General features: G+C 36.0%; 1 protein-coding gene across 2 annotated transcripts in view; it reads left to right on the top strand.

Annotated features, from left to right (window-relative positions):
* The window catches only part of Themis (thymocyte selection associated), a 192,620-nt gene that overhangs the window by 52,449 nt on the left and 112,506 nt on the right, over window positions 1–27,665 (top strand). For both annotated transcript variants that reach the window (XM_048797997.1, XM_048798002.1), the window contains exon 3: window positions 9,331–9,789. In XM_048797997.1, the coding sequence (XP_048653954.1) occupies window positions 9,331–9,789 (459 nt within the window). The remainder of the gene's footprint in view (window positions 1–9,330; window positions 9,790–27,665) is intronic.

The following is a 27,665-nucleotide window of genomic DNA, read 5'->3' as shown; positions in this document are numbered from 1 at the left end:
TCAGTGGTTTATGGTATACTTGTCCCAACTTAATTTAGCAACATGAAATTTAAAACCATTAGAATTCTAGAAAATACATGCTGGGCATGAGACAGGTGTGGCTGAGGGTCACAGGGTCAAGCATATGCAAAGTCAGGTAGAGGCACTCAGAATGGTGGCACTTCAGGTGGGTCATACAAAAGAAGGGATGTTCCTATAAAGGTGTTTATTTTGACTCTGATTTAATGTTGTTTTAGAATTTTAGATAAGTAATTATGGCCAGAAATGTCCAAATTACAAAATTTTTAGAAATGAGGTGATAATCACTATTTGTAGGTAATAATAATGTCCAAAAAATATCAATAGAATAAAATGAAATAAAAATTAGAAACTTAGAATCTGTGAGTTTGCTAAGATGACAGAATGAAAACCAAATGTATAAAGTAAAAATATTTATGTAAAATACATATGTATTAAAAGGAATATGTATATAGTCATACATCATTTATAACCATTCAGTGAATATAAATATATTGTATATTTTCCCTTATTTATTTACTTAAAAATACTATAATATTTTCTTGTTTATTAAAAAGAAAACCACATATTATAAATATATCATTTACATCTGAATTATTTGTAAGTTTAATCCAATGATAAGCACAATTTCCATATTACTATAATAATTATTATAATGTTTGTCCTTGGGTTTTTGGGAGAATTAACAAGGAAAATATTCCACAAATATTTAAAATTAGAATAATGAGGGAGTATTTATCCTTCCAATATTAAAACTTAACAAAGTTATAATAAATTATACTGTATATTACTAAAAATCAAAAGCCAAAACAACAAATTACTGTAATAATAGCAGAACTCATTGTCATAGAAACATCAAAATAATGCTTTTTTAATTTGATTCTACTATCCCCAATTGCTTAGGCATTCGCTTTTTAGTTTAGAAACATACTTTAAATATATTATTTTCTATTTGATAAAGCCAAAACTATATATCTGGGGTTAAAATATGAATTATTTAATTGATTGCTCTGATATATTTATCAATCTAGAAAACAATAGATCAGGTTTTATCATCAACCTTATAACACAGCAAAATAAATTTGAAGTAGATTTAAAAGTTTCAAGTAAAAATAGCTTATGTCTCTACTTGAAATAACTTTCAGGTTAATAATATAATGAAAAATCATAAACAATGTATTTGATTACATAAAATAGAACAATAGAACTTGCTGTATATCAAAAAGTGCAAAAGGAAGGAAATAATTAAATATGAAAATGGCTCAATTTCAAAAAGACTAGATAATTATGAAATGTGAAACAAAAACATCAATAAAAATGTCTAGTAGAATGCTAACTGGGAAAGGGACAAAGGGTAAAAGAAATTCAAATGTTACATAAGCATCTAGAAATTAGTTTGGATCCATTCATGTAAATTAACACAAAAACTTTTCTTCTTCATATTTAATTAGCTAAGTTTTTATAATTATGAATAATAAAGATATTATTAAATGGTAATTCTCAAACCAGACTGAAGGATACTGTTGAAATCTTTTTTGAAAATAAATTTGATTATAGATTGAAATAAATTTGATAATAGATTGATAAACTCTTCTGAAAATACATTAATTTACATACCATCTGTCAGTTACTTAACAAATATTTTTTTTGTGTGTGTGTGTGTGGAGATAATGATTGATAATAGGGATATACTGAAGTCTTGGTCCTGTCACCCTAGAGCCAATAGCCTGCTGTTATAAGGGCCTTTGTAATGTTTAGGACTTTAGGCCAGTGGTTTTACATATAGAATAAATTCTAATAATCGTTTTAGAATTGTTTGGAATAACAAAATAATGAAATCAATTAAATTTCCAGAATCACAGAAAAGAATGAACTATGATACATCTGTTACAACATAAAATTCAGTTATTAAAATTGTTTTTGAAAAATATTTTAAAACATGAGGTTTAATTGTGATTCAGTGTTAAATTAGACAATCCTAATGAGTGCATTTTGTAGCATTTCAATGTTGTTATAAACTTTTCTACCCACTTGTATATATTCCAGGACTGAAAAAAAAATAACCAAAATTTTAAGGAGCTATTTTGGTATAGTGAGAATATAAGTGATTTTATTTTGAACATATTAAATTTTTATAGAGAATATATATGCATCAGTAAATAAATGTACTCATGCTACACCCCTAAACATGAAAATAAAAATTTAGACTGAGTAAACTCATGTGTCTTAGTACTTCAGTTTACCAGTTTCTACATCTATGAAGCTGGGAAGACATTAATATTTTTCTCACAAAATTCTTCTCATAATTAAATTAAATGAGCTGCTTATTTTGAGTACTTACTACTACTATCTCAGCACATAGCAAGTGCTGAATGACTATTAACTGATATTATTCTTGTTATCCTTAAAAAATTCAGAGGGTCTCTGTTTCTCAGTCCTCCCTATATTTAAAGTCACATCTGGCTTTTTGAAGTAGTTGGTCTAATATATGTAGTTTTTGATAATGTGGTAATTTTTATCTTTTCCTGTCAATTTCTGTGTCCTGTTGTGAATACTTTACTGGGATGTCAAAGACATGTGAGCTTAAGGTTGCTGGAATGCAATATTTAAACCTCTCTTAACCAGACTCAAAATGGGGAAGACCCCAGTTTGTTTATTTTCAGTGTCTGAAATGAACACAATAGCAACTCCAGTCTGTCTGGTCTTTTCTAGAAGTTTCTGTCTGGCTCACTCTCTGAATAAGTTTGAGGCAGTGCCTTAGGAGTTATCTCCATCAGATATCCCCATTCAGGAAGGAGGTTCATCTCCAAACTGCTCAGGTGCTCCTGTTGGCAGTTGCCCTTTCTTGTCTCCTTGAGAGCAAACAGCAAGCAACTTCAGAGATCAGAACCTTTAGGGTGAGTTAGAGCAAGAAGTGAGGAGTTAGCCATTTGAAAAGCCTAGTACTGATTTTAGGTGGAATTTGCAAATTTGTTTTATTGGAGTTAATTTTGTTGACTAGTATATGGAACTAAAAGGTTGTGCTTATAAAGAACATGAACATGCACTTTTTTCTATTCTGGTGAATTTCGTGGGTGGGGGAAGTTCAGTTTTTTTTATTGTGCAAATCAAAATCTATGTAAATCATAAGCTGTAAAATCCATTTAAAATTTATGGTTACATCAGAAAATTATACCTCTTCCTAATTAGAATGTAATGTAAACTGATTTTTAATTGTTTTACATAACCATGGGTAACATATTTTTTTCTGAACATTGTGTGGCAAAAATCAGCAAATATGTCAGAAAAAGCACAACATTACAAGGAAACACCATGGCATATGTTGGCAGTTATGAAAGAATTGCTGCTGTTTTCACCCTTCACACCAGAATAATTTTTTCAATATTTACCTCCCATGTGTAGAGAGAGAAACATATGGGGCTTTACATAATCATAAGCATAAACAGGTGGCTACTTAGGTACATTTAATTTGCAGGCAACATCAATACTGCACAACACAATCAGCTCCACATGGCTCCAAAACTCTTTCCACTAACATTCCATTAGAAAATTAAGATCATTAAAATAGAGGGAGGGTATTTTCCTCCCCCCATTGGCTTCAGAGTCATGAATAAAGCACATTTTAAAAATACCTTGGCATTTTGCTGTTTCCTTTGTTCAAAGGGAACTTCAGTAACTGTGTATAATGTATACCTTGTGAATAACTACAAGCAGCACAATGTTTGCATTTAAAATGTGCTTACATCTTTTATTCTCCCTATCCAGTAATCTGCTCACTATGGGCATGAAATTATAGTGGTTAAATTCTAAGTCATTTATCAAAGCATGGGGTCAGACCATCCCCTGAAAGCAACCTGGAAATTCTTCCTCAAAGGCAGTCCACCTCAAGAGGTCACCTGAGGCCCATTTCCAATACTAAGCCCTCTGGCAAAAATCTGTGGAAATTATTATTGCTGAGAAAATTTGCTCAATCTATGTCAAAGGCTGAACTGTAAATTCTATATATTTGTTTTCTTCTAATTTCCAGAGTGAAATAATAGTGTTCTGTTTGGCACTGAACTCCCAGTGGCATTAATATTTCTGACATAAACATCCTGCAATAGCTTAGAATTCTAGAGTGTAAGAAAATGAGGAGAGAGAATAACCACTTTATATATATATATATATATAATTTCTACTNTGATTTTTCCCAACATTTCACCTTCTATGCATGCCATTTAAATCTGAAATTGAATACAGATACTTAAGTGAAAATTTCTACTAGAAGCTCTGCATTTGGGATAGTGTTGAAGAAGACAGTTTTGTAGCATATATTGACCTAAAAATTTCTTGGGAATGCAACAGAATGATATAAAAGCTATGTGGAGTTAGAATTGTAATCATGAAGTACATAATAACAAGGATGTTTAGTAATTTGATTGTAGAACAAAGTATGTTCAAAGAGGCAGAGGAACGTTTCACACCAGTACCTGAGAGACCTTTGCTTTGTTTTTGGAGGGGCAGGATTCATAGTCAGAATACATGGCAATATAATTTATCTCCAAACTTTTTTAAACATACCTCCATCTGTTAGAAATTTTTGAATGTGCATTTCACATATACATATATTGATCTATTTAAATTGTGTGTGCAAGTGTTTGTATATTTGACCTATCTTTACCTATATCTCAAAGGAAAGTTTCTTTATAATGATAGTGGATATGGTCCACCTTTTGATAGCTTTGAAGTGTTAAAAATGTTTTGGTCAATTTTCATATTTTTAAAACTAGAGTTTTTTATTGGTACTTCTTAATATGGCTAAAGTAAAACTTAGATGGGAATAGAAAATTTAGTTTCGTTATTTTTGTTTTTGTTCAGTTGTGTTTTATATCCATTTTATAAGTTACTTTATTTAAAGCCTACAATAATATATTCTGGAGACCTGCATAAATATATCCAGGTGATCTGTACTGAAAGTACTTGAATTTGTGTGGGCAGCCCTGCAAACCCTTAACCTGGTACAGTCAGTGCCAGGCCTCTTTCCAAGACCTCAACTAAGTTTCTACACTGATGATTCTAGTGTCAAGTTGTATTAAATATAAATAAAGTTCACTTTCTTATACTATTGAATTTTAAAAGTTAAATGTTTTTCTGCATCCAAAGGGAGAATGAATGCTCACTTTGGAATCATTTTTATTAGCTTGTTAAAGGCTCTACATGTTATGATTTGCAATAATAATGAAAGGGTGAAATATATAACTCCATGATTAAGCCCTTGAGCTTTGGAGGCACAAAAATCTATTCTGTCTTAGATAATAGAGAATTTATGGCATCTCTTCAAAGCTTTGCATCTTTATCCATGATATGTTAATGTTTTGTTAATATGAGCTACCTCATATTGCTATTTTGAAAATGAAATTATATAATACATGTAAATTGCTTCTATATGCTAAGTTGCTAATATTTCACTAACCCTAATTTTGATGATGTGTGAGAAAAGGATGAGAATCAGTAGGAAATTCACTCCAAGATTACTTATATTAGTTCACTTGCCAGGGAGTTTGGGATTTGTCACCAAAGAAAAACCATGGGGAGAATCACAAATGACTTTGAGCAAGTGAGTGTGATGAATACAGTCTCAGAAGCATGTGTGGTATCATACACAGGATGCCACCAAGCCCTGAGTATCTTCCCTCAAGCATTCCTGTTGGCCTTGTGCTGAGGGAATTGGTCTGGGCAGTTCATTTTTACCAGATGGAGCTGCAGGCCAGGCTGGTTTACCTGCTTGGTCACAGAAATCCTTCTTTTTGTCCCAGTTGGGTTTGCTGGAGGTGGGAATCATGATGGTGAGGCATCAGGGAAATCTCCAAGGGCAGTATGTCCCTTCTTGCTGTGTGTTTTTTGTAGTCCCCAATGTCACTATCAATACCTGGGGGAGAAACTGGGACTAGGTTGGAAGGAAGGTGACTTTGGAAACTTGAGGATGCCTGAGTTTCAGGCAGAATGGCCCAGAGCTGGAATGCACCACACTCCTGAGGGCATTCTTGCCCACCCTAAGGCAGAAGAAATAGATTTGGTCAAAGTTGGGAAAGCAGGCCAGGGTTTGAACCAGGAAAACAAGATTGTGAAATCTTTACAGTGTACATTCTGATATATTGTTAGGAAATCTAATTTTTAAAGTTACTATTTGGGTGGAAATCAATAAAGGAGACAGAAAAAATACAAGACAAGAAGTCTGGTGGTCCTCTCTTTTGCACAATGAACCGGGATATGATTCTTGCTCTTCTCTCACTGGGAGTTTAGTGAGAGGCTGATGCATGCAAAGGAGGACCATCTGGTGAGACTCACAAACATGTTTTGTGAACCAGAATAAACATGTTTTTGTGAATGATATCCCTGTAAGTCATACGTGTACTAAGGAGGCAACTTGGCATGGTGGCAAGATACAACATTTGGATGTCAAAATCTGAATTGAGACTTTAGAGGCACAGTTACCACCTGTGAAAATTGTGACCATTTCCGTATTTCCCAGAAATAGTATTAGCTTTACTGTGCTCAGAAGTTTATTGTGAAGATGAATGATGTGTATGAAAAAAGTATTCAAACTTGTGACTTTCTAAAAAAATTTCAGTTATTGCTGTCACTATTAATAAAAATGATTGTGAATCATTAAGAATTAGTTAAAAGTACAAACTCCTCCCAAACCTAAGATTCAGAGAAAATATTCTAAAGAGTAGATTCACATATTAACTAATTTTCAGTAACTTAATTTATTGCATTTCTTTATAATTTTTATTTCTTAAGGGACATGTTCTTTTTGAACAATTTCTCCTAATCTAAAAAAACAATAAAATCTATTTTAATAGCTCACAATCCAAAGTGGAAATACAAATCAATTTTCTTCCTGATTTTTAACTTATTTTAGAAATATCACATATTGGCTTATTTTATAAGAATTCTCATGACTACTTAGCTCTTGAATTATGTTTTATTTCTCATTGGAAGAATAATAAAGCATATTTTCCCCAGTATTAAACTGTTTATATTCTTTGTGGAAGAGATGGAGGAAGAATTGGTCAAATTTAGAGTTAATCAGTTCTGGTGATGCTTTAGTTTATATTTAATTTCTTTCATTGCAAAATTGAATTTTTAATATGACTCATATTAAAAAAAATTCTGCCCTAGTTTACATGGTATGAAATGGATGTTTATATAAGGGACTCTGGATTGGCCGCAATCATAGATGATATGGTAATTTAATCAAATATTTTCCCTATATCCTGACACTTAGTATGCTAACCTGTGTGTTACATCAACTTCTAAGAGAAAACACATTGATTCACAGATGTATTTTTCCTGCAATAAAGACATCCAACAAGACAGCACTGAGGAGTGTGATTAACTTGAAATAATAGTGGCCCATAGGGTTTCTGGCTGTTTCTACTTCATAATATTTTAGATCTGTTATTACCTTAGGTGAACTCTATTCCCCAAGAAATATGACGGTGAATTAATTCTTTGGTGACTTATGTCATCAATATACCTAGGATAAAAATAAAACTATGTGTCTCTACTTTTATGAGATTCTAGGTAGCTATGTTTTAAAAAACTTATTTCCCCAAAACTGCTGAATTTTCTATACCTTGATAATGATTGTGGACTCTTAGAAATAAATCTTCACACACTGACAAATGAGATTAAATCACACACACATACACATACACACACTCACACACACACAAATTCATTTACTGTGGCAAATTCAAGTATACTATTTATTAGATTCTCCCTGATACAAGGCATAATAAAATTCTTTCCAAGTAACCATTTGTTTTCCTTTCTGCCTTCAAGTACACCTTATAGTGGATGAACAGTTTTCAGTTTCTAAAGGTTTTCAGGATTGACTAGACATTCTAACTTAGTCATTCCTTATAGAATTATGTCACTTACATTTTCTTTAGGAAGTTTACATCTAAAAGTAATTGAAATTTCTTTTTATCATATGAGCATGATTTTAAAAATACCCTATTAGAATTGCTTGTACAGTAATTCTAAATATACTATAACCTGGTTAACAAATAATTTGATATACAGGTGAATTTAATTGGAATATATTTGTGGAGTAAACTAATAAGCTATATCATTCTCATAAATTTTAAAATATGCTCTCTACTTAGAGCATGCTACTATATAATATCATTAACTTGTTTGTTTGAGAAAGCAGTTAACTAAATTTTCTTATTTTCTCTGCAATTTAACAAATTTATTCAAAAAATAAATTTCTGAAAGTGATGCAAAGCAGATGTGCCCATAAATAAAAACTAAGCAATTCAAACAGGAGAACCAGTTAAACATGCAACTATAAGAAGTTGTATCTCTGCACTGAGGCAATGATTATAGGGATAATATTAGAGAAAAAATTCAAATAGTGATTAACAATTTTGTTAATTCAAATTCACAAACAGAAATTAGTGCAAAAGTGAAAACAGTGAACATGTTTAATGAAAAAGCTAAATAAGCAATAAAAAATAAATAATGATAGTAAAACAATGATCTAGCCTGGCATTTTCCAAGGAGGGATATAAGGAGTACCAATATGCTGTGATATATTATGTTATGATTTATGAATGTTTGTTTCCTCCCAGAGTTTTACCATGAAAGAAATTCTACATGTCATATTCCCATTTTGTGAGTTATAGCACATCTAATGTTTCTGAAAAATCTTACAGTCATTGGAACTATGCAATGTTTTTCTTCATGTTAAAATACACATAACATAAAATTTTTAAACTTAAATTATACAAATTGGTGGCCTTTGATATATTTACAATATTGTACATCATGATCTGGCTCCAGAAATACAAATTTTCAATTTGGCTGTGAATCAGTTTCCCTCTGGAATAGCTTTTAATTTTTGTGTCTCTAAAGAAGACATGGATGCAAAACCTAATCTAATTCAATCTTTGCTTTTCAAAAATTAAAAGTAAAAAATGTGATCTTGAGAAACTAATTGCCTTTGTCTTGATCATATTGGTACCGGAGGCAGAGCCAGTATCACATAGAAAATTTCCATTTCCGGGAACAGGGCATTTTCTGTTTCAAGGTATTTATCCTTATTTCATTTATTTTTCCAGATCTGATAATCCAGTAATCTACAACAGTATGCCTACATTTTATCTAGAAAAAGTCAGGATTAAAAAATATGTCTGTGATCTTTAGAAAAGAATAGTACTTCAGAAAGCAACATTATATTTGTTTTATGACTCTTATTGTGATTTTCTTAAGAGAACTTTCATTGCAATGCCTTTCTAATTCACACAATTATGTTCTTAGGTCTCTTTAAGATCGTGGCTGATAAAACTCCATACCTTACTATGGAAGAAATTACAAGGACCATTCATATTGGACCCAGTAGACTAGGGCATCCTTGCTTCTATCATCGGAAGGATATAAAACTAGAAAGTTTCACCATAAAACAGGGTGAAAAAATTATGCTCAATTCAGTTGAAGAGATTGATGGAGAAATAATGGTGAACTGTGGAGTAATAAGGAATCATCAAAATCATTCATTTACTTTGCCTTTGGCACAAGAAGGAGAATTCTATGAGTGTGAAGATGAACATATTTATACCCTAAAGGAGATTGTTGAATGGAAGATTCCCAAGAACAGAACAAGAACTGTGAGACTTACAGATTTTTCAAACAAGTGGGACTCAACAAATCCATTTCCTAAAGACTTTTATGGTACTCTGATTCTCAAGCCTGTTTATGAGATTCAAGGTGTGATGAAATGTAAGTATACATTTTAGAAGGATGCTCTATCAGCATGAGACGGTGGGTTTGGGAAGGAAGAGTTTTAAAGAGACTGAAGAACAGGACTCTGTTCTTGTCTCTCAGACTTAGATTTCTCCTCTATACATATGCAAACCACATATCTATTGAGAGAATCAAATTGGATAGTGTATACACAGGTATATTATAAATTGTATCTATTCAAGTATAAGATACAGTAACAGGTACAGACAGCAAAATACTAATTCATTTGAATTTTTTAAAATTATAATTTGTTACATATGACAGCAGAATGTTTTACAATTCATATTACACATATAGGGCACAATTTTTCATATCTCTAGTTGTACACAAAGTAGAGTCACACCATTCGTGTCTTCATACATGGACTTAGGGTAATGATGTCCATCTCATTACACCATCTCTTCTCTTCCTTATTCCCTTCCCCTCCCTCCACTTAGTGCCAGCTAAACATAGTTGGGAAAGAACTGCTTTTTTAAATAAAGCACATTTGTTTAGATATTGGCTTTCTTGTATGGAGGTAGGTGAGATAGAAAGTGGTAAGGATGCAAAGTATCCAAATCCTATTTTGTGATAATCATTTTCTCCTCCAACCACCTGTCAGTGGTCACAAATCCCTCTTAGTATGGAGTTTCTCTGACTTAAAGGACAATGATATAAAAAAATTACCACATAATTGCCACATAAGTGTGCTTAAATATACAATCTTTATTGAATTATTTATATTTTAAAATAGAATATCTGGAGGGAGCAGTGTTACTCTAAAGTATTAACACCTTGAGTTCTCAAGATTATGACACATACATTGGGCAACTATGGAACAAAGGGCTCTGAACTTGGAATCAAAAGGATCAATAACTTTCAAGTGGCAGCTTTGGATGAGCCATTTAAACTGTCCAGTGATAACCTTTTATCTACCACATGGAGTTGTTTTGAGAGAGAAATAAGGTACTATTAGAGAACTATATATAATACACTTGAGAACATAAAGCAGTGTGTGAAAACATTTGGTCAGAAGGTGTCTCCTTGGATATTTCAAAATCTATTTCTCTTTGCTTTCATTGTTATTTAGTCATACAATTAGGAAAAATAATATAAGTATTTTCACAAGTTGTAGATCTCTCTATTAAATTGCTTTCTCAAATATCTAACCGGAAATTGATCAATTCATATTAAACTAAAGGTATAGGAGCTCCACTCACATTTTTTTTAACATTACCAAAAAAAAAAAAAAAAAAATTGAGGTCACAGCAAATTTTTGACCTCACATTAGTGTTCTGTTAGGTGTCCCCAAACAGGCAATTGAAATGGGAGATTGATTTTTTCCCCATTTTCATAAAAATATATAATGTTTTCTCACTTTAAAAATCTGTTAATTTTCTAAAAACCACTGGAATCCTCTACTTACCAAGTGGTTGTGAGTGAGGGCAAACCCAGAAGCTAAGCATGAAGACTTGAGTTTAGATTAGGGATCAGGTTTTTGGAGGATGAATAGGAAATAGAAGAGGAAGGCACAAGGTTGGAGGAAGCAGAATCAGCTTACAAGAAAGCAGGTAGGCAAGAGGAGGGAGCTCAAATTTAGGAGGTAAAAGAAAGAAGAGTGGGCAATTTGAGACAAATATGGAAACATGCAAGAGGGAGTGCAGTCAATCACAGATGTTCTTGAAATATATTCTAAGGGGTTGAAATTTATTCTAATCAAGACAGTTTTAAACTGGAAGACACAGATATGAATTTAGTAATATTAGTTGGGTCTATGGTAGGCTACTTAGGTTTATATGATACAGATATCAATGGGAAAGTCAGAGAAATATAGTTGGAACTAATGTTTTTGAGATGCACAGTCTGCAGAATTTGGAGGTATAGTGAAAGGGAAAAGCAGTCAACTTTATTCGCAGTCTTCTGACTTAATGTACTGGGTTGGATGGAGGGGCAACTTATTAAATATAACTAGTAGAGGAATAGGAAACACTATCAGAATTGTTTAGGTGGACTTAAGTGTTTTTTTCCTGCTAAAAAAGATCCTAAAAGACATTTTTGATTGCAATAAAATCCTTCACAAAATGTTTTAGTCCAATTTCCATTCTTTAATGATATAGACATTAAGTTTTCATGTTCCTTATTCTGGATCTTCATTTCTTGGATATTATTTTAGATGGTAGTTCTTAGCTACCTCGGGACAAGTGCTGACTGTTAGTACAAAAAGACCAGGCCAGTTGCAAACTTCATGGGTCATTTCAGCTTTTTATTCAGGAACAAGATTATACCTCCAACGAACCCACTTCCATGGTGGTAAATGAGCCACTGGCTAAAGGAGGAGTTTGGGCTTATATAGTTTATACTGAGAGGTGATTTAGTGAGCCTGTGAGTTTGGGCACTCAGGAATTTGGATTTTGGTTTGGGGGCCGGTGGCCAGGAGTTGGAGAGGGTTCATCTTGGAAGAAAGAAAATCTATCAATGTATGGCTTTCTTTTTCACTCCCTTTTCTCAGGCCACACTATTTTGGGGTTTTTCATTTTCCATATCCACACTGACTTTCATGTGTATTGACTGCTGAATACACTGAAAACGGTAGATGGTGTGCTCATAAACACCCCATTCAATATTGTTTTTGTTGTTATGGGCATTTCACCCTTAGATATAAAATGCATAACAAATTGTGATCTTGTTTCGTGTCTTAGTTTTATACTTTCTTCAACTAAAGACTCAAACACTCTGTGAAGTCAAGGGACCTTGGGAAGTTGTTTTATACAGGCCTTGAGTATCAGGCAGAGTGTAAACCCCTCTTGGCTTCAGTCCTTCCTTTCTAAAGTGACAAGAAAAAGAACAGGTCAGAGTGGGATAGAAGTTTTATAGAAACCTTAGGGAAAGTGCAAGAAGAAAAGGACTGGGGGCTACAGAAACCTATAAAATATTGATTTCCTGAAAAGAGAACATGGCAAATAAGTAGAGAGAAGAGGGAATACAAAATATTCTACTAGAGTCACTAGGTTTTAATATGTCACTAATGTGATAATTTAGGCTTTATGAAAAAGAAAAGGAGCAGGAATATTTAAATGAAATATTTGTTTCTGGAACCTTTGATCAAAGCCCCATATAGGCCTAAAACCTCATTAACCTTCACCATATATTTAGTGATTTAAAAAAAAATTATCCCTGTTTGGAAAATAAATATAAATGTCAATCCAAGACCACTAAGTGGTCACATGTATGTCATTGGATGATATGTGTGTTCTTTTCACAGAAATATAAAACTCACATTACTGAAGAAAAAAACTGAAAATATCAGTACTGTACAAGGTGTTTTTTTCATTTAGGAGAAAGCCTTAATGCTGCCCCAAACCTGGGAGTACATTCTTTGCCTAGATATATAAAATACTACTTCATTTTATAAATGTAGAGCTGAAAGCACACAAGGAAAAGACTCAGAAAGGTAGCATCTGAGTATTGTACTTAGGTGATAAAAGATTAGCAGAAAAAGTACTTTGTTTTTAGTATCAAGAATTCCTTTTTCTCTCATTTAATTCTTAAAAATGATTTCAAAATTCATCAAAATAAAAAGTTTTATGCATAATACACAAATAAAAGTTATTTTTAAAAAGCCAGAAAATAGTAAAGAAAACTATAACAAAGTTATCAGCAAACATTCTGCCCTTGACCACTCCCAAATTTTCCCCATATTACCTTAGAGTGGCAAAATAAATACTTAATTTAAATATTTTTTTGGTATTTGCATTCCTTAGTAGGAATGTTAGTGTTTTTCAAGTCATTGACTTTAGATAGTTACAACTGACTTTTACATATGGCCATGAAAGGAGTATTCTCTTACAAGTCTTCTTTTCCTCATTCTCTCAGTATAAGGTAAGTAAGTTATTTTTTGTTGTGACAATTCACTGCTGAACCAAGTGGTATATCCGTTTTTTCTGTAATGATTACCTTATTGTTTTCTCTCCTAAATCTCTAACATCTTTGTTGAAACAAAGCCACTCAATGTAATTTTCTACAGAGCCCAAACTATCAGTAAATTAATATTCTTTTTTTTTCCTGTGAAAGTGTTCCTTCTGAAATTACCCATTCTTACACTACAATTTGCATTGGTTGTTTTGTAGACCTACTGCTCAGACACTGTCCTTCTGTTTAAAATTAGCTGGTAGTTTCCTTTTGATCTGCTTCTGTGTTGATCAGTGATGTTTGCAATGAAATAACTTTCTCTTTCTTGATTTTCTTCCAATTCTGATGGTCCCATCCCCACTTGTTTCTGGAGAAAGTACATGGGATATTAATTAATTTGAGAAGCTACAAGTTTAAAAATTCTGTATCCTACATAAACATTTAATTTATAGTTTGATTAGAGAAAGACTGAAAGGAAAACAAGGAAGGAATCGGGAGACGGTGAACAAGAAACGAAAGATGGAGACCAGGCAGAGTTACACACGAGAGTTTATTTGTCAGAGCTGACAACTAAGGACACATCTCTCCATAGATGGAGACAGAAGATACAGGCTTGGGTTCTGTGACTTTTATGGGGCAGGGTCAAGGAATAGAGCTGGGTGGGTCCTAATGCAGGTGGTTAAGAGTTGGGTTGGTATGAGGGAGTGGTGAGCCTTTCTCAGAAAGGTCCTTGGGTGGGAAAGCAAAATTTTTCTTAAGATGGTGGCTGTCACTTAAGATGGCCATCCAGATGCTAAGCAAGGACCTTATATTCCTCCCTTTTTTGTTTGTTTTTGTGCCCCTTAAGGGACAGGGATGTAGATCAATCTTCTGTAGCTTCTTCCTGCTGAGAAGGGGCAGTGTCTGTACTCTTGTTAGGGGCATGGGGTGTCATTGAGGCAGTGGTGATGGTCAGGAGGTGCCGGGTGATGCTGATTCTGGATGGCCCAATTTTGGTGAGGGGTTGGAAGTCCTGTAACAGAAGCTGGTTCACGGTTTGGTTAGAGATCTTTTGAATGTGGTCTTGAATAAATCTAATGACACAGGGGGCAAGCATTAGCAAAAGGCCTATGACAAGGAGAGAGGTCAGGAAAGGAAGTGTCCACTGGAGAAGGGGGTTATTTAGCTGACATCTTTCAGTTCCAATGGCAGTGGGAAGCTTTGGGACCTGAAGGAGATCAGAGACAAAGGGGGCTTTAGTAACTGATGATGGTTAAGAATCCGCATTAGTAACTTGGTGGTAAAGAATCCGCGCTCCTTCCAAATAACAGAGTGGGAGAGAAGTATGTAGAGAGCATATTTAGAGTCAGTGTAGAAGATGAAGAGGCTCCCTTTGCCAAAGTGAAGGCTCTGATGTGGGCAACAAGTTCAGCCTGCTGATTGGATGTATTTTAGGGGAGGGGAGCTTCTTCCACAACTGAGATTAGAGACTATATAGCATATCCTGCCCAACAAACTCTGTCCTGAAGGAAGGAGGAGCCATGTGTGAATGATGTATGTTGCCTGGTGCAAGGGGCCTTCCTGTATGTGGGAGGGATGTGGAAGAAACTCCTTAAGAGTTTCATTGCATGAATGGGTTGGAGAAGAGGTGGAAGAGTCCTGAGGAGCAGGAGGAGATTAGCAGCATTTAAAAGTGAGCACATGGGGAAAGTAAGACTGGGATCTTCCATCGGGGATACCTGTAGAGATAAAAGGTGACGGGGTAAGGAATGTAAGCCCTTGTAGGTGAGGAGTTCCTTTAGGTGATGGAGAGCCAGGATGGAGAGTGGGGCCCCAAAGGTGAGTTTCTTTGACTCGTTAATGAGAGGCTGAAACCAATGTTTGTAGGCAAGAGACCCATCCCCAAACAGTAGGGTCAAGACCCTTTGATAGATAAGCCACAGGGGCAAAGGTTGTGTATCTGAGGACCCCTAGAGCAAATCCCTGTTTTTCAGCCTTGAAATGGGCTTGTGAGATCAGGGAGATAGAGAGAAAATTTTGAAGTCATTCTTCTGTGTTGTAGCCAAGGGAAAGTTAAATTGACACTTTTTCCCCCTTAGGCCTCCCACCAAGCCTACTGAGTCTGTCCTTTGTCAATGTTAGCTTCAGTGTGGCCTCAGCCAGGGAGATTGCTACGTAGGGTTTTACAATGTAGGAGAGTTCTGGGTCCCTTGTTTGTCTAGAAGTAGGGTCTCTGGAGGAATCCAGAGAAGTAGAAACTGGGCAGGGGAGCAAGAGGAGCAGGATCCAAATGGAGTGGGGCTAAGTGGGTGAGGAGGCAGCCGAGAACTGAGTTAGATGGGATTGGGCTGTTCCCATGGCCAGTTGGAATCTGGGACTGACAGAAGGAAGTCACCCACTACTTCTCTAGTCCCGGGCTTGGTTACCCGGCCAGGGCTTTTGTGAGCTTTGCTGAGGAGCTGAGAACTAAGACCTGAGATTGAGCTTGCCAAGGGGAAGGGATTGGGAGTTCTCCATGGCAAGTCAGAGTGAACTTGACCCGGGGAAGGGATGGGTGAGAATCTTGGTGCTGGGCCAAGATCTAGGTTCTACAGAGGAGAGGGAGTAGACTTGTGAGGAGGAGTGGAGAGGAAAAGTGAAGTCACTTACCCCAAAGAGGCCAGAGTGTGGATGAAGAAGAATAGTGCTAGGTGAATGAAAGAAGGTGTGTGGTAATTGTCCTGGGCCCTCAGGCCAGGATCCCAAAGCAGCTCAATTCCCTGGAGGGGAGAGCAAAGCTGATGGGAGAACTCGAGTCACTTGCATCAATGAAAGAAAAGTGGCACAGGACAATTCACACACACACACCTGGGATAAGAAGCGGGTTTATTTTTAGGAGGCTGACAAGGCTGCTCTGCAAAAATAGAAGGATAGCAGCAGCAAAGGGGGAGAGCAATATGATTGGGCCAGAAAATGGAGGAGTTTTTGAGATGGATGTGAATGGGTTTGTGCTGTGAGGCAATAGAAGGACTTGAAACGTCCCATACAGTAGGGTCCACCTTGGAAGTGGGTAATGGGAAGGCTCTGGCAGATGGAATGGGGGATGGTCCTAAGGTAAGGGTGAGAATCCGGGGAGCGGCACACGAGTCTGGATGGAAGCATATAGAAGGGGAGAAGGAAAGCATAGCCCCCAACATTGTAAGGATGTCCCTTCCTACAAGGTATACAGGGCACTGTGGAATGACCAAAAAGGAGTGGGTAAAAATTAGAGAGCCACAAGTACAAACAAGGCTAAGTGTAAGGGTTGATAGTAGGCCCCCAGAACTCTGTGAGGACTGAATATGTAGCCCTGTTGTCTAGGAGAAAGGAGACAGGCCTACCTAAAATACTCAGTTACCCTGGTTTCCCATGGAGTGATGGTAGTGGTCTGGTAATGGGGACCTGGGCCTCATCAGTCCTCTGTAGCCAGTCCTAAGAGTTGGAAAGTGGAACCAGAAGGGTTGGATGCTGGTGGCTGCTATGGGCTTGGGGACAGTCAAAGGCCCAGTGTCCTTTCTGATAGCATTTAGGACAAGGGCCTGGAGGCTTGTGAGGCTTGGGACACATATGAGCCCAGCAACCCATCTGACCACATTTAAAACAGGGTCCGGGCAGTCCAGAGGGACCCTTCCATGGGCCAGTGGAACCAGGGACAGATGCTGAGGCCGGATGAATGGTTTGAGTGAGCATCTGATATTTCTGCTTCATGGCCTTCTTGTCTCTCCCGTTATACACATTAAAAGCCACTCCCAGAACCTCAGCTTGGGGAATTAGGGGTCCCCTCTCAAGGCATATTAGTTTGGCCTTAATATTGGGGAAACTCTGGGAGAAAAAGTAGTTATTAGTAGATGTCTCCCATGTGTAGTCTCAGAGAATGGGCTGCCTTTCTAAGTCCTGCCTAGGCAAGTAATGAATTGGTTTCTACTAGTTACTCTTCCAGGCAAATTATAATCCCAACTGGGGTCCGGATCAGGGACTGCTTCAGTGCCAATTGGATGGGCAGGGGAGGTCTGATGTACCTCATCAGCATAATTTCTAGCTTGCTCCTAAACTCAGTTGCACTCCTCTGGCATGAAGGTGTTAAACAAGATTGTATGGACATAGTGGAAGGTCAAATCATATGTTTGAGTCAGATACTGAAAATCTTTGATATGTGTGGTGGGGCTTGAAGTATAGGACCCAAGCTGCTTTTCTATCTGTGAAAGATCTGACAAAGAGAAAGGCACATGAACCCAGGTTACACCATGTACCCTAGCCACCTTGTATAGACCACACAGAGATGGTGGTTGGGCAGTGACAGCCTGTGACCCTGTGGTGAGAGAAGAGAAGGGTGGAGGGGCCGAGGGAACAATTGCTGCTTAGGCTTCATTAGAAAGAGAATTGTGGTATGGCAGGGGCTCATCTGCTGGGTCAAAGGAGAAGGAGTCCTGGGTATTATCTTCTGTCCCTTTGGAAGCAGGTGTTGGGGAGGTGAGAGCTAAGAGGACTTGTGCAAGAGAGCAAGAGTTGCAGAGAGAGGGCTTAGAAAGTAGAGAGGAGAAAGCCTATCATATGATATCTCTTTCCAATTTCCTGAACACTCACAATAGTTGAAAATATCTCTGATAATACTGGGATCTAGAATGTCATTAAGCAGCCATTTAGAATCCAAAGGATGTTGTGGCCAGATCTGATTGCACAAATGGCAAAGTTTTGAGGGGTTTAGGTCTAGGGGTGAGACAGAGAGAGACCCGAGGTTAGAAAGCAGGCAGCCTAGAGGACTGTGGGAGGGAATGGATGAGGAGCCACCTATGGTGTGACGTAGGAGGTGAGTTTAGAGGTGGAGTGTCTCCCAGTCACTAGTATCACCCAGTCAAGGGGACAGTTATGCTTAGGAGGTAGTCACCACCTCTGTGTAAGCATAGGGGGTCAGGGCCTGTAGAGGCATTTGGGTGCCCAGCCGGGACTACATAGGGGCAGAAGCTGTAGAGATTAGCCCAAGGCTGAGAGGTCTTACCAGGAACAACTCCTAATCCCTCTCAGTTTTTTGTTTTTTTTTTCAAAACCCAGGACCCAAATAAAAGACTACCTATAGAACTGATCTACAGTAGGAATCAGCTGTAGCTGTGAAAGCTGTGGCTGGGAGTGCCCCCGAAAACACAGTAACCCTAGGAGTGCCAGGTGATCAATGGTCACTTCCCGGGACCCATAGGTTGTTTAGTTGGACTGGAGACAGGGGTCTTTACCTGGAATGTCTGGTGATGGGTGCAGAGAAGGTGTTAGGCAGAATGGAGGGCCTGTTACCATGATGGAATTCAGATTGGGGCCCAGGGACACTCAGTGACCCTCGAAGAGGGGAGCAGGCACACCAGGGAACCCAATCTCAGATTTCGGCACCAATGAAAGGAAAGTGAGGAACCGGGAGACCGGTGAGTGAGAAATGGAAGATAGAGACCAGGCAGAGATACACACAACAGTTTATTTGTCGGAGCTGACAAATAAAGGCACATCTCTCCATAGATGAGAGAGGCAATACAGGCTTGGGTTCTGTGACTTTTATGGGCAGGGTCAAGGAATAGAGCTGGGTGGGTCCTAATGCAGGTGGTTAAGGGTTGGGTTGGTATGAAGGAGTGGTGAGCCTTTCTCAGAAATGCCCTTGGGCAGAAAAGCAAAATTTTTCTTAAAATGGCAGCTGTCCAGATGGCCATCCAGATGCTAAGCAAGGACCTTACAACTACCAGTTGAAAATAATTTCCCCTCAAAATTTTGAAAGCTTTGCTGCCTTATATCCTACCTTCCAGTATTACCTTTGAGAGGTTATCCATTGCATCCTGAAGTTTCACAATAACGTGCTTGTGGTGGTTTGGTTCTTTCATTAGGATGCTAGTTTTCAATCTGGAAAATATAGGTTCATCATTTCTGAAATGTTTTACCTGATGATGTCTTTTCCACTATATTTTGTCTTCTCTTTCTCTTCAACTTCTAATCTCACATGAAAGCCCAGTTTCTATGTCTCTTTCTCTTTTAAAACCTTCAGTGAAAATTCCTTAATTACAGTTTCAGTTGCGTTAGTGAATTTTAATTTCAGCTAGCATGTTTTCAATTTCCAAGTGTTATTTCTTACATCAATTTGTAAATGCTACCCGATCTCACTTAAAGCATGCAATATCTTATCTCTGGGAAAATATTGAAAATATTTTACATTTTCTTTAAAATTTTCTATTGCCATCTGTATTTTATCTCTCTCCGTCAATCATCCATATATTTTTTTTAAGTTTGGTCTATGATTATTAAAGGTTTTCATCAAATGCTTGGTGAGTATTTGTCATTAGTTCATATTTACATGTAAGGCAATATTCATTTTAAGTTTATAAGCAAGACACTATTTCTATACAAGCTTATGAACTGTAGGTCCTCTTTCACTGGGGTATTCCCACAGTCAGGTTCTGCTAGTCTTTCCTCTGGAAGATACTTAGTTGCTCAGGTGATGAATCTTTCCTATATCTTGTGGGCATTATTAAATTATTGAATATAAGTGGTGTGGCAGCTACTGTCTCACTGCTCTCCTTAAAGATTTAGACTTACCCTCTTTGTTTTCAGAATCTTGCTTCTCTCCTACTCAGTCAGGTGTAGTTTCTGACTTACAGTATTTCCTGCAGAGAGGAAGGTGGGGGGTGATCACCTATCCTCTTCAGATTAAAGATGTGGGCTGTACTATTCCTCAGACATTCGTATAAAGTCCTTGTTTTTAATGCCCTATCTTAATTTCATTATTTACAGGGGTCTTATGTGTCCAGTTCTTAAAGTCTTCTACATGATCATTCTTTCATCTAATTGGTCTTCATTTAGGTTAAAGAAGACAGATATCTTTTAGATGCTTCAAACTAACTCCTTCTTTTTGTCTCACTCTCTCTCTCTCTCTTTTATCCTGTTGTGCTCTTGTGGTGAATTTTAAGGATAAAAGTTTTGGCAAGGTGTATATTTCACCCATAAACTTTACAACTTACTTAGTTTAGTTCTAGCCCAGAGTTTTGCCTGAACCTACTAATAATCTTTTAAAGGCTTGGTTGCTATTGCTGACAAATGTTAAATATAATTTCTAAACTTAATATTTTTTAGTACTGTAACTAAAAGCTCTGTCCCTGCCTCCAATGCCAATCAATGCCACTTAATAATGAGGACACAGTTTTGAGAAAAAGAAAAAAAAAGGTTTATTACTTTGCTAGCCAAGAAAAAACACAGGGGACTCCTGTCCCAAAGGCTGAGACTCTCCCAATCAGGAGGGACTTGGGCAGGGCGGGCACCCAGATGCCTGTCAGGATTATCTTGTTAATTTGGGAGAAATGCACTTCCCAGATCATTAGCAGTCATCTCCTTCTTGTAGTGGGTGTGTTCAAGGGCAATTAACTAGGAGAAGAAAAAGTAACATTGTTTCCGCAATTTTGTTAGGGAGGGGGAAAAGGGAGGAGAGAGGAAAAACATTTTTTTTAAATAAGCCTTAGAGCAACGAGGGCTACATCCAGAAGGTGTAGGGACCACTGTTACAGTAAAACATAATTTTCAGTAATTTATAAAAATAAAGGAAATTTTTTATTTTAATTGTTTTTAGCTTTTAGTGATTGAGATGTAGTAAATGTTTAATGAGTATTCAGTAAACCAAGTACATGGATGAGTAAATAAACTAAAATTCTGTTTGTGCATATATATTTATGTTGAACAGTACAAAGCTCCTCTTTAAGAAACAAGATATTTTCTCACTCATCATGTCCAGATTTGATTTATTATTATACATACTTATGATTTCAATAGCTAAGCATAATGTTAACTTCATGGATCCCAAATTAATACCAATTTTTTATAACAGTTTGAATTTTTACTAGTGATACTTTTCCTAATGCATCCATGAACATACTGTGATGACATGAAATTCAGAACCATAAGGTACATAAGTAAGCTCCCATTTTGTTTCTTTCTTTTAGACTGCACACTTACTGCTAACAGAAATACGTGTGTAATTATTTTTTCACTTCCAAATATTAATATTGTATTTGTCAGGGTTCTTCAGAGAAATTTACATACAAATCTACATAATATTATATATAAAGAACATTATTTATTATATACAATGTTGTTTATTTTAAAGAATTGGATCATGTAGTTATGGGAGTTGGTAAGTTCTAAATTTATCTGACAGGCAAGTAGGCTAAAGATTTGGTCATGAATTAATGCTATATATCCTTGAAGCAGAATTTCCTTTTTTTCAGGTGACCTCAGTTTTGACTGTTAACCTTCAACTGATGGATGAGGTTCACCTGCATTGTAGAGGGTAACATTCTTTCTTTAAAGGTTACTGATTTTAGATATTAACTACATCTATAAATTGCCTTCACACCAGCACCTAGACTAGTGTTTAATTAAGTAACTAGGTATTATAGCTTAGTCAAGCTTAGAAATAAAACTAACCATCACAAATATCAATGGAAAATATATTGAAGTACATAACCTAGTGGAAAAAATGCTTTAAGTTCAACTTAGCATTTAAAACCCAATGAAAATGTGAAAGGCAGTGTAGTGTTATAGTGACCTATATCAAAAGCAAGTACAGGGGTTGGGGATTTAGCTCAGTGGCAGAGCACTTCCCTAGCACACCCAAGGCCCCGAGTTTGGTCCTCTGCCCTGGAAAAAGAAAAAAAAAAAAAGTATATTCATTTTATATGACTCCTGATTTCTCTAAAAAAACTTTCTCTCTTCAAAAATATGAATAGCAGAAGAGCCAGAGGAGACCATATAAAATGGAAATTCATAGTATAGCTTCTCTTAAGTTGAAATGAAAGTGAATAAATGGAAAAAAATAATTCACAGAATATCACTAAGAAAATGTATATAAAATAGATTAACTATAAAATAAATTTTAGTTTAAAAGTTTGGAACAATGCAGAACTCAGAAATTATTAGGAAGTCTAATAACTTCCATGTGACAAAAATATGCAATACAAAAATAAAAAAAAAAAAAACTGATGGAATACATAAGAGATCAGGATGAAGTTTATAATACCTTTTCTTTTTGGAGGTACCAGGGATTCAATCTAGGGACACTTAACCACTGAGCCACATCCCAGCACTTTTTATTTTTTATTTTGAGACAAGTTCTCTCTATGTTGCTTAGGGCATTGTTGCATTGCTGAGGCTGGCTTTGAACTTGCAATCCTCCTGCCTCAGCCACTGGGATTACAAGTATGGGCCCCTGCACTGAGCCAAATGTGTAATACTTTTGAGAAAAATAAGTAGCTAGTCTTGGAAAAGTAACTGACAAATCTGACTGAAACTGGATTTTCAGCTCTGCAGCTGTAGTGTAGCTAGTGCTGTAGCAGACCACCTGCATTGCCATCTGGGTTCTTACCTCATGAATTTGTAGAATGAAATTCACAGGAGTGGAAGAGGAAGTGTAAATGAATAGGATTTATTCAAGTGAGGAGGTAAAAGACAGAGCTCCTGCAGGGTAAGTGGAGACCCAATGGTGGTTGCCAAGTAAGTGTAATATCTAGGGGCTTATATAGTTACTGGGAAGGGACATTGATCAATATCTATGCTAATCAAGTATTGGAAAAGTATCAATGTTATTGTTCAAAATCTGTGGTAAATAGATATTAGAAAAGTACCAATGCTGTTGGTCAAAATTATGCTAAACATGTAATGGAAAAGTGTGAAGGTTGTTAGTTAGCCCTTGGGTCTCTGGTTTTCACTCAGATCTGAATAGCTTCCCTTTTCCCATTTCTCTTTTTCCTCCTCCCCAGGACAAAGGAGTTGACTGGAATGTTTGGAAGGTTTCTACAGGTTAACTTCATGGACTGGCTTTATATTTAAAAAAAAAAAAAAAAAGGCTTAATTGGGACCCACTACCTATTCTGTCTTACTCACAACTTAAAAAAACAAAAATCTGCAACTACTAGATTCTCATGAATACTATTAAATACTAATATAAGAGAGACCAGAGTTGGGAGAAGAGAGGGCTAAAATTTATAAAAGTTGTTTAGAAAAAAAAGTACGTAGAAATAATCATCATGCCTTCAAGATTTGTATGAAAATGTCTTTGCAGATTTCCAGTTTTATACTAATTTAGGCTCAATAGTGAAGAATAGACCCTCTTGTGCTGAGTTGGGACTGAGATATCCTATGAGTGAATATAACCTATTCAAGGAAACCAACTGCTTAACAGGAAGTTTAAAATAACTCCTCTATTTTCTTTTCAAAGATAATTTTTAGTGGGATTTTCAAAACTCAAACTTAGCTAAGAGTTGCAATGAAGAAGAGCCCCACATTATGGTTAACACTTGTCCACAGTGTGAAGGGACTTCCCCTGAAGAATGAGCAGAAAGATACAGTTTAGTGAAATGACTCAGCAGAATAAGGGGGAAAGCAATGGTACCTTGTTAGAGTGGATGGAATGGAAATAATTGTTCTCAGGTGCTCTCTTTAGAGAACCAGAAAACAAACCCTGTCCAGACAGTTGATGTCCTCCCACCCCAAGGAGATTCTGGAAGTCTAAATTAAGGTTCTATAATTGTACTTTGCTTTTCTTTCAGTTTATTTTAAAACTGGAAAATATGTAATAAATTCCTTCCTGAATGTCTCACCATCTGAGTTGCAACTTCTTATCTCTATCACTGGAGTCAAAGAGAATTTTTTGTAAAATTTTCTAATTTAGCTTATATTCCCTATGTATCCTTTTTGTGGAGAGATTATATTTTTCCAATTGTAAAATGGTACATGATTGATTGCTTTAAAAATTCATAACACACACACACACATACACACACACACACACTAGAACTATACATACCAAAATGTAAGTAGTGGTAATCTAAAATTTTAATCAATTTATTAAAGATTATTATTTACCCATTTTACTTTTTAAATATTTTTATAGGAGAGTGTAACTTACCATTTCTTAACAAAAACAGAACAAAAAGTGTGTTGGTTTCTTTATTCTTCTCGAGGTGAGTTCCCTAGATATAATAATATTTTCCACAAAAATTAAATGTATTATAGTTTAAAATCAAAGCCTATTAATTATGCCATTTAAAACAAAAAACCAACCAAACAAACAAAAAAACTCTTGTATTTTAATTGTTGCCCTAGAGTTTGTAATGCACATTTATTAATCTAAATCCATTTTCAAACAACACAAATAATTTCATGGGTAGTGAATGTACTTTAGGATAAAATATTCCCAATTTTTTCTTTAATAACACTGTTGTTTTTCTCTTCACTTATTGAGCTGTAATTATCCAGTATAGTGGTGTTGTTATTATTTTTAACAAGAAATTACCTGTTAGATCAATTAAAAATGAAACAATAAAATATCTTATTTTTTCTTCATTTATTTCTCTCTAACCCTATTCCTTTCTTTATGTACATCTGAGTGTCTGAACTAACCTTTTTTTTTTTCTTTTCCTTGAACGGATTGTCTATTGTTAACACTCTCTGAATTGTTGCTTGAGAAATTCTTTATGTCTCCTTTGTATTTTGAAAGATAATTTAGCTGGATAAAATTATAAATATTGTTTCTTTTTTCTTTCAACACTTGAAGTCTGTCACTCTATTCTTCTAGCTACATGATTTCTGGAGATAATTCCAATGTGTATCTTATACTCGTTCCTCTTTAAGTAAGATATTTTACCTTCTCTGGCTTCAAGTTTTCTCTTCGTTTTTGGTTTTATGTGGTTTCAAATATAACTTTTTTGGGGGACAGATACCAGGGGTTGAACCAAGGGGCACTTAACCACTGAATCACATTCCCAATCCTTTTTTATTTTGAGACAGGGTCTCACTAAGTTGCTTAAGGCTTTGCTAAATTGCTGAGGCTGGCTTTAAAACGTTGTGATCCTCCTGCCTCCACCTCAGAGTTGCTGGGATTACAGGTGTGTGCCACTGTATGAGGTTGGAATACAATTTTTCTATGTGTAGACTTTTTTTGTACTTAATTGTGCTTAATGTTTTCTGTGCTCCATTAATTTTAAAAAATTCTTAGTCTTATTAAAAAATTTCAACTCTTCCTTTTCCTCTTCCTTCTCTTTCTCATATATCCACAATGCATTTATTACATCTTTTGTAATTGTTACACAATTCTTGAATATTTTTAAAGTTTTTTTTCTTCCTTTTATGTTCTTTCCTTCCTTCTTTCTTTCTTTTTTTTTTTTTTTTTTTTTTTTCAGAGAAAAGGTTTATTTTGGTTAGTGGATTCAGAGGTTCAATCCATGGTTGTCTGACTCTGAATCTCTAGGCTGGAGGTTAGGCAAACATCACTGTGGAAGGGTATGAAGAAAAGCAGCTCAGGATATGGTAACCAGGAAGCAAAGAGAGAGCTTGATCCTTTTTCTTTTTCTTTTCAATTTAGAAAGTTTTCTTTGTTATATCTTTAAGGTCATTGATTCTTTCCTTGGCAGTGTCTAGTTTATTGAATAATCCATCAGAATCATTTTTATTTCTATTCTTATGTTTTTAATTTCTATCACTTCTTTGAAGCACTGTTTTTTCTTTAGAGGCAGGGTCTTGCTATGTGGTCCAGGCTGGCCTTGAACTTTCTATCCTTCTGCCCCAGGAGCCTCCTCAGTAGCTGGGATTACAAATGTGTGCCATCACACTCGGCTATTATCATTTCTTTTTTTCTTTTTCTTTTATAGAGTTTTCATCTCTCTACTTACACTACCCATTTTTTTCTTCTTTAGTGTCCCATTTTTATCATAATAGTCTTTAGCATATTAATCATATAGTAAATCTGTTATATATCTGAAATTGGTTTTGATATCTTCTCTGTTTCTTCAGACTGTGACTTTTGCCTTTTAATATACCTTGTAATTTAATTTAATTAATTAATTTATTTTTGTGGAAAGTCAGACAAGCAGGATGATTCAGGTATTCAGGTGGAAGAAACTAATTTAAACAACCTTTCAGAGTGAAGTTTTATGATTATCTGACTAGGAGTTAGGCTCTTTTTACAATTTACTATAGCTATAGGTGTGAGAGACTAAAATTTCTTAGTGTCTTGTTTTGAATCTCCCTTGTTGTATTTCCTTAAACACTCCTTCTTAAATAGGCTCTTGAATGTCATTCTTTCAATTGGAAATACACTGTTAATACACAGAAACCCTGTTGATGTGGCCATCAATTTTGGGAGGAGCATCCTATAATCTTATAATTAGGTTCCAGTGATTTAATGAGCCTGCACATCTAGAATGTGACCTTTATAAGTTATTCTTAGTATTTTTTCTCTCCATTACCAGGGGCAAAGTGGCTAGCAGGGGCTGGAGTTGGGTTTTCCCCTCCCCTTGTAGGAGTATAGAGGAGGCTGAAGTTAGGTATTTCTTTCTCCATACAGAGGTTGGAGGTAGCTGAGGTTGGCTGATTCCTTTCTCCCATGTTGGTTAGGTTCTGGTAAAATTCTATAAGCTGGTTAGGCTGTGGTAAAGTAGTATTTTTTGAGGAAAGTTTTTTTTTTTTCTTTTTTCTTTTAAAGGAGATCAGAGTGCTTTGGGTGTTTTAGAATGGTTGTATTTCCCCTCACCCTACCAAAAGCACAGGGGAGGGGATTTTTCTTCAGTCTTCACCCTGAGAACTTGGTGGGTCTCCTGGAAGTAAGACTCAGGGAAGTGTGGGAGGTCCTCCTAAGCATGGCTCACACTGCTTTTGATCTCTCAAGCAAATATACACTTAACTTCTAGCAGTTAGTCGGTTATCCTTTATGTGTTACTAGTTGCTGGGCTCCAGCAGTGGTTTCTGCTCCCAGTTGGGTGAGACTCTCTGTGTTCATCTACTGTCTAGTTTGGGGGCTTGGGGTTGTCCTGTGACTTCAGTTTTCTGAAGGACCTGAGAAGATTGTGGATTTTGACTGCATGTGCTCTTGCCTTGTTAGTGAATCTTCTTTTTAGGGACGTACAACATGACTTTTTCTAATGTTTTCTTTCTTTTTTTTTTTTTTTTTTTTAAAA

The sequence above is a fragment of the Marmota marmota genome, unplaced genomic scaffold (genome assembly GCF_001458135.2).
Source record: "Marmota marmota marmota unplaced genomic scaffold, marMar, whole genome shotgun sequence".
Lineage (NCBI taxonomy): Eukaryota > Metazoa > Chordata > Mammalia > Rodentia > Sciuridae > Marmota > Marmota marmota.
The sequence above is the reverse complement of the archived record's forward strand: the minus strand, read 5'-3'. Positions and strand labels throughout refer to the sequence as shown.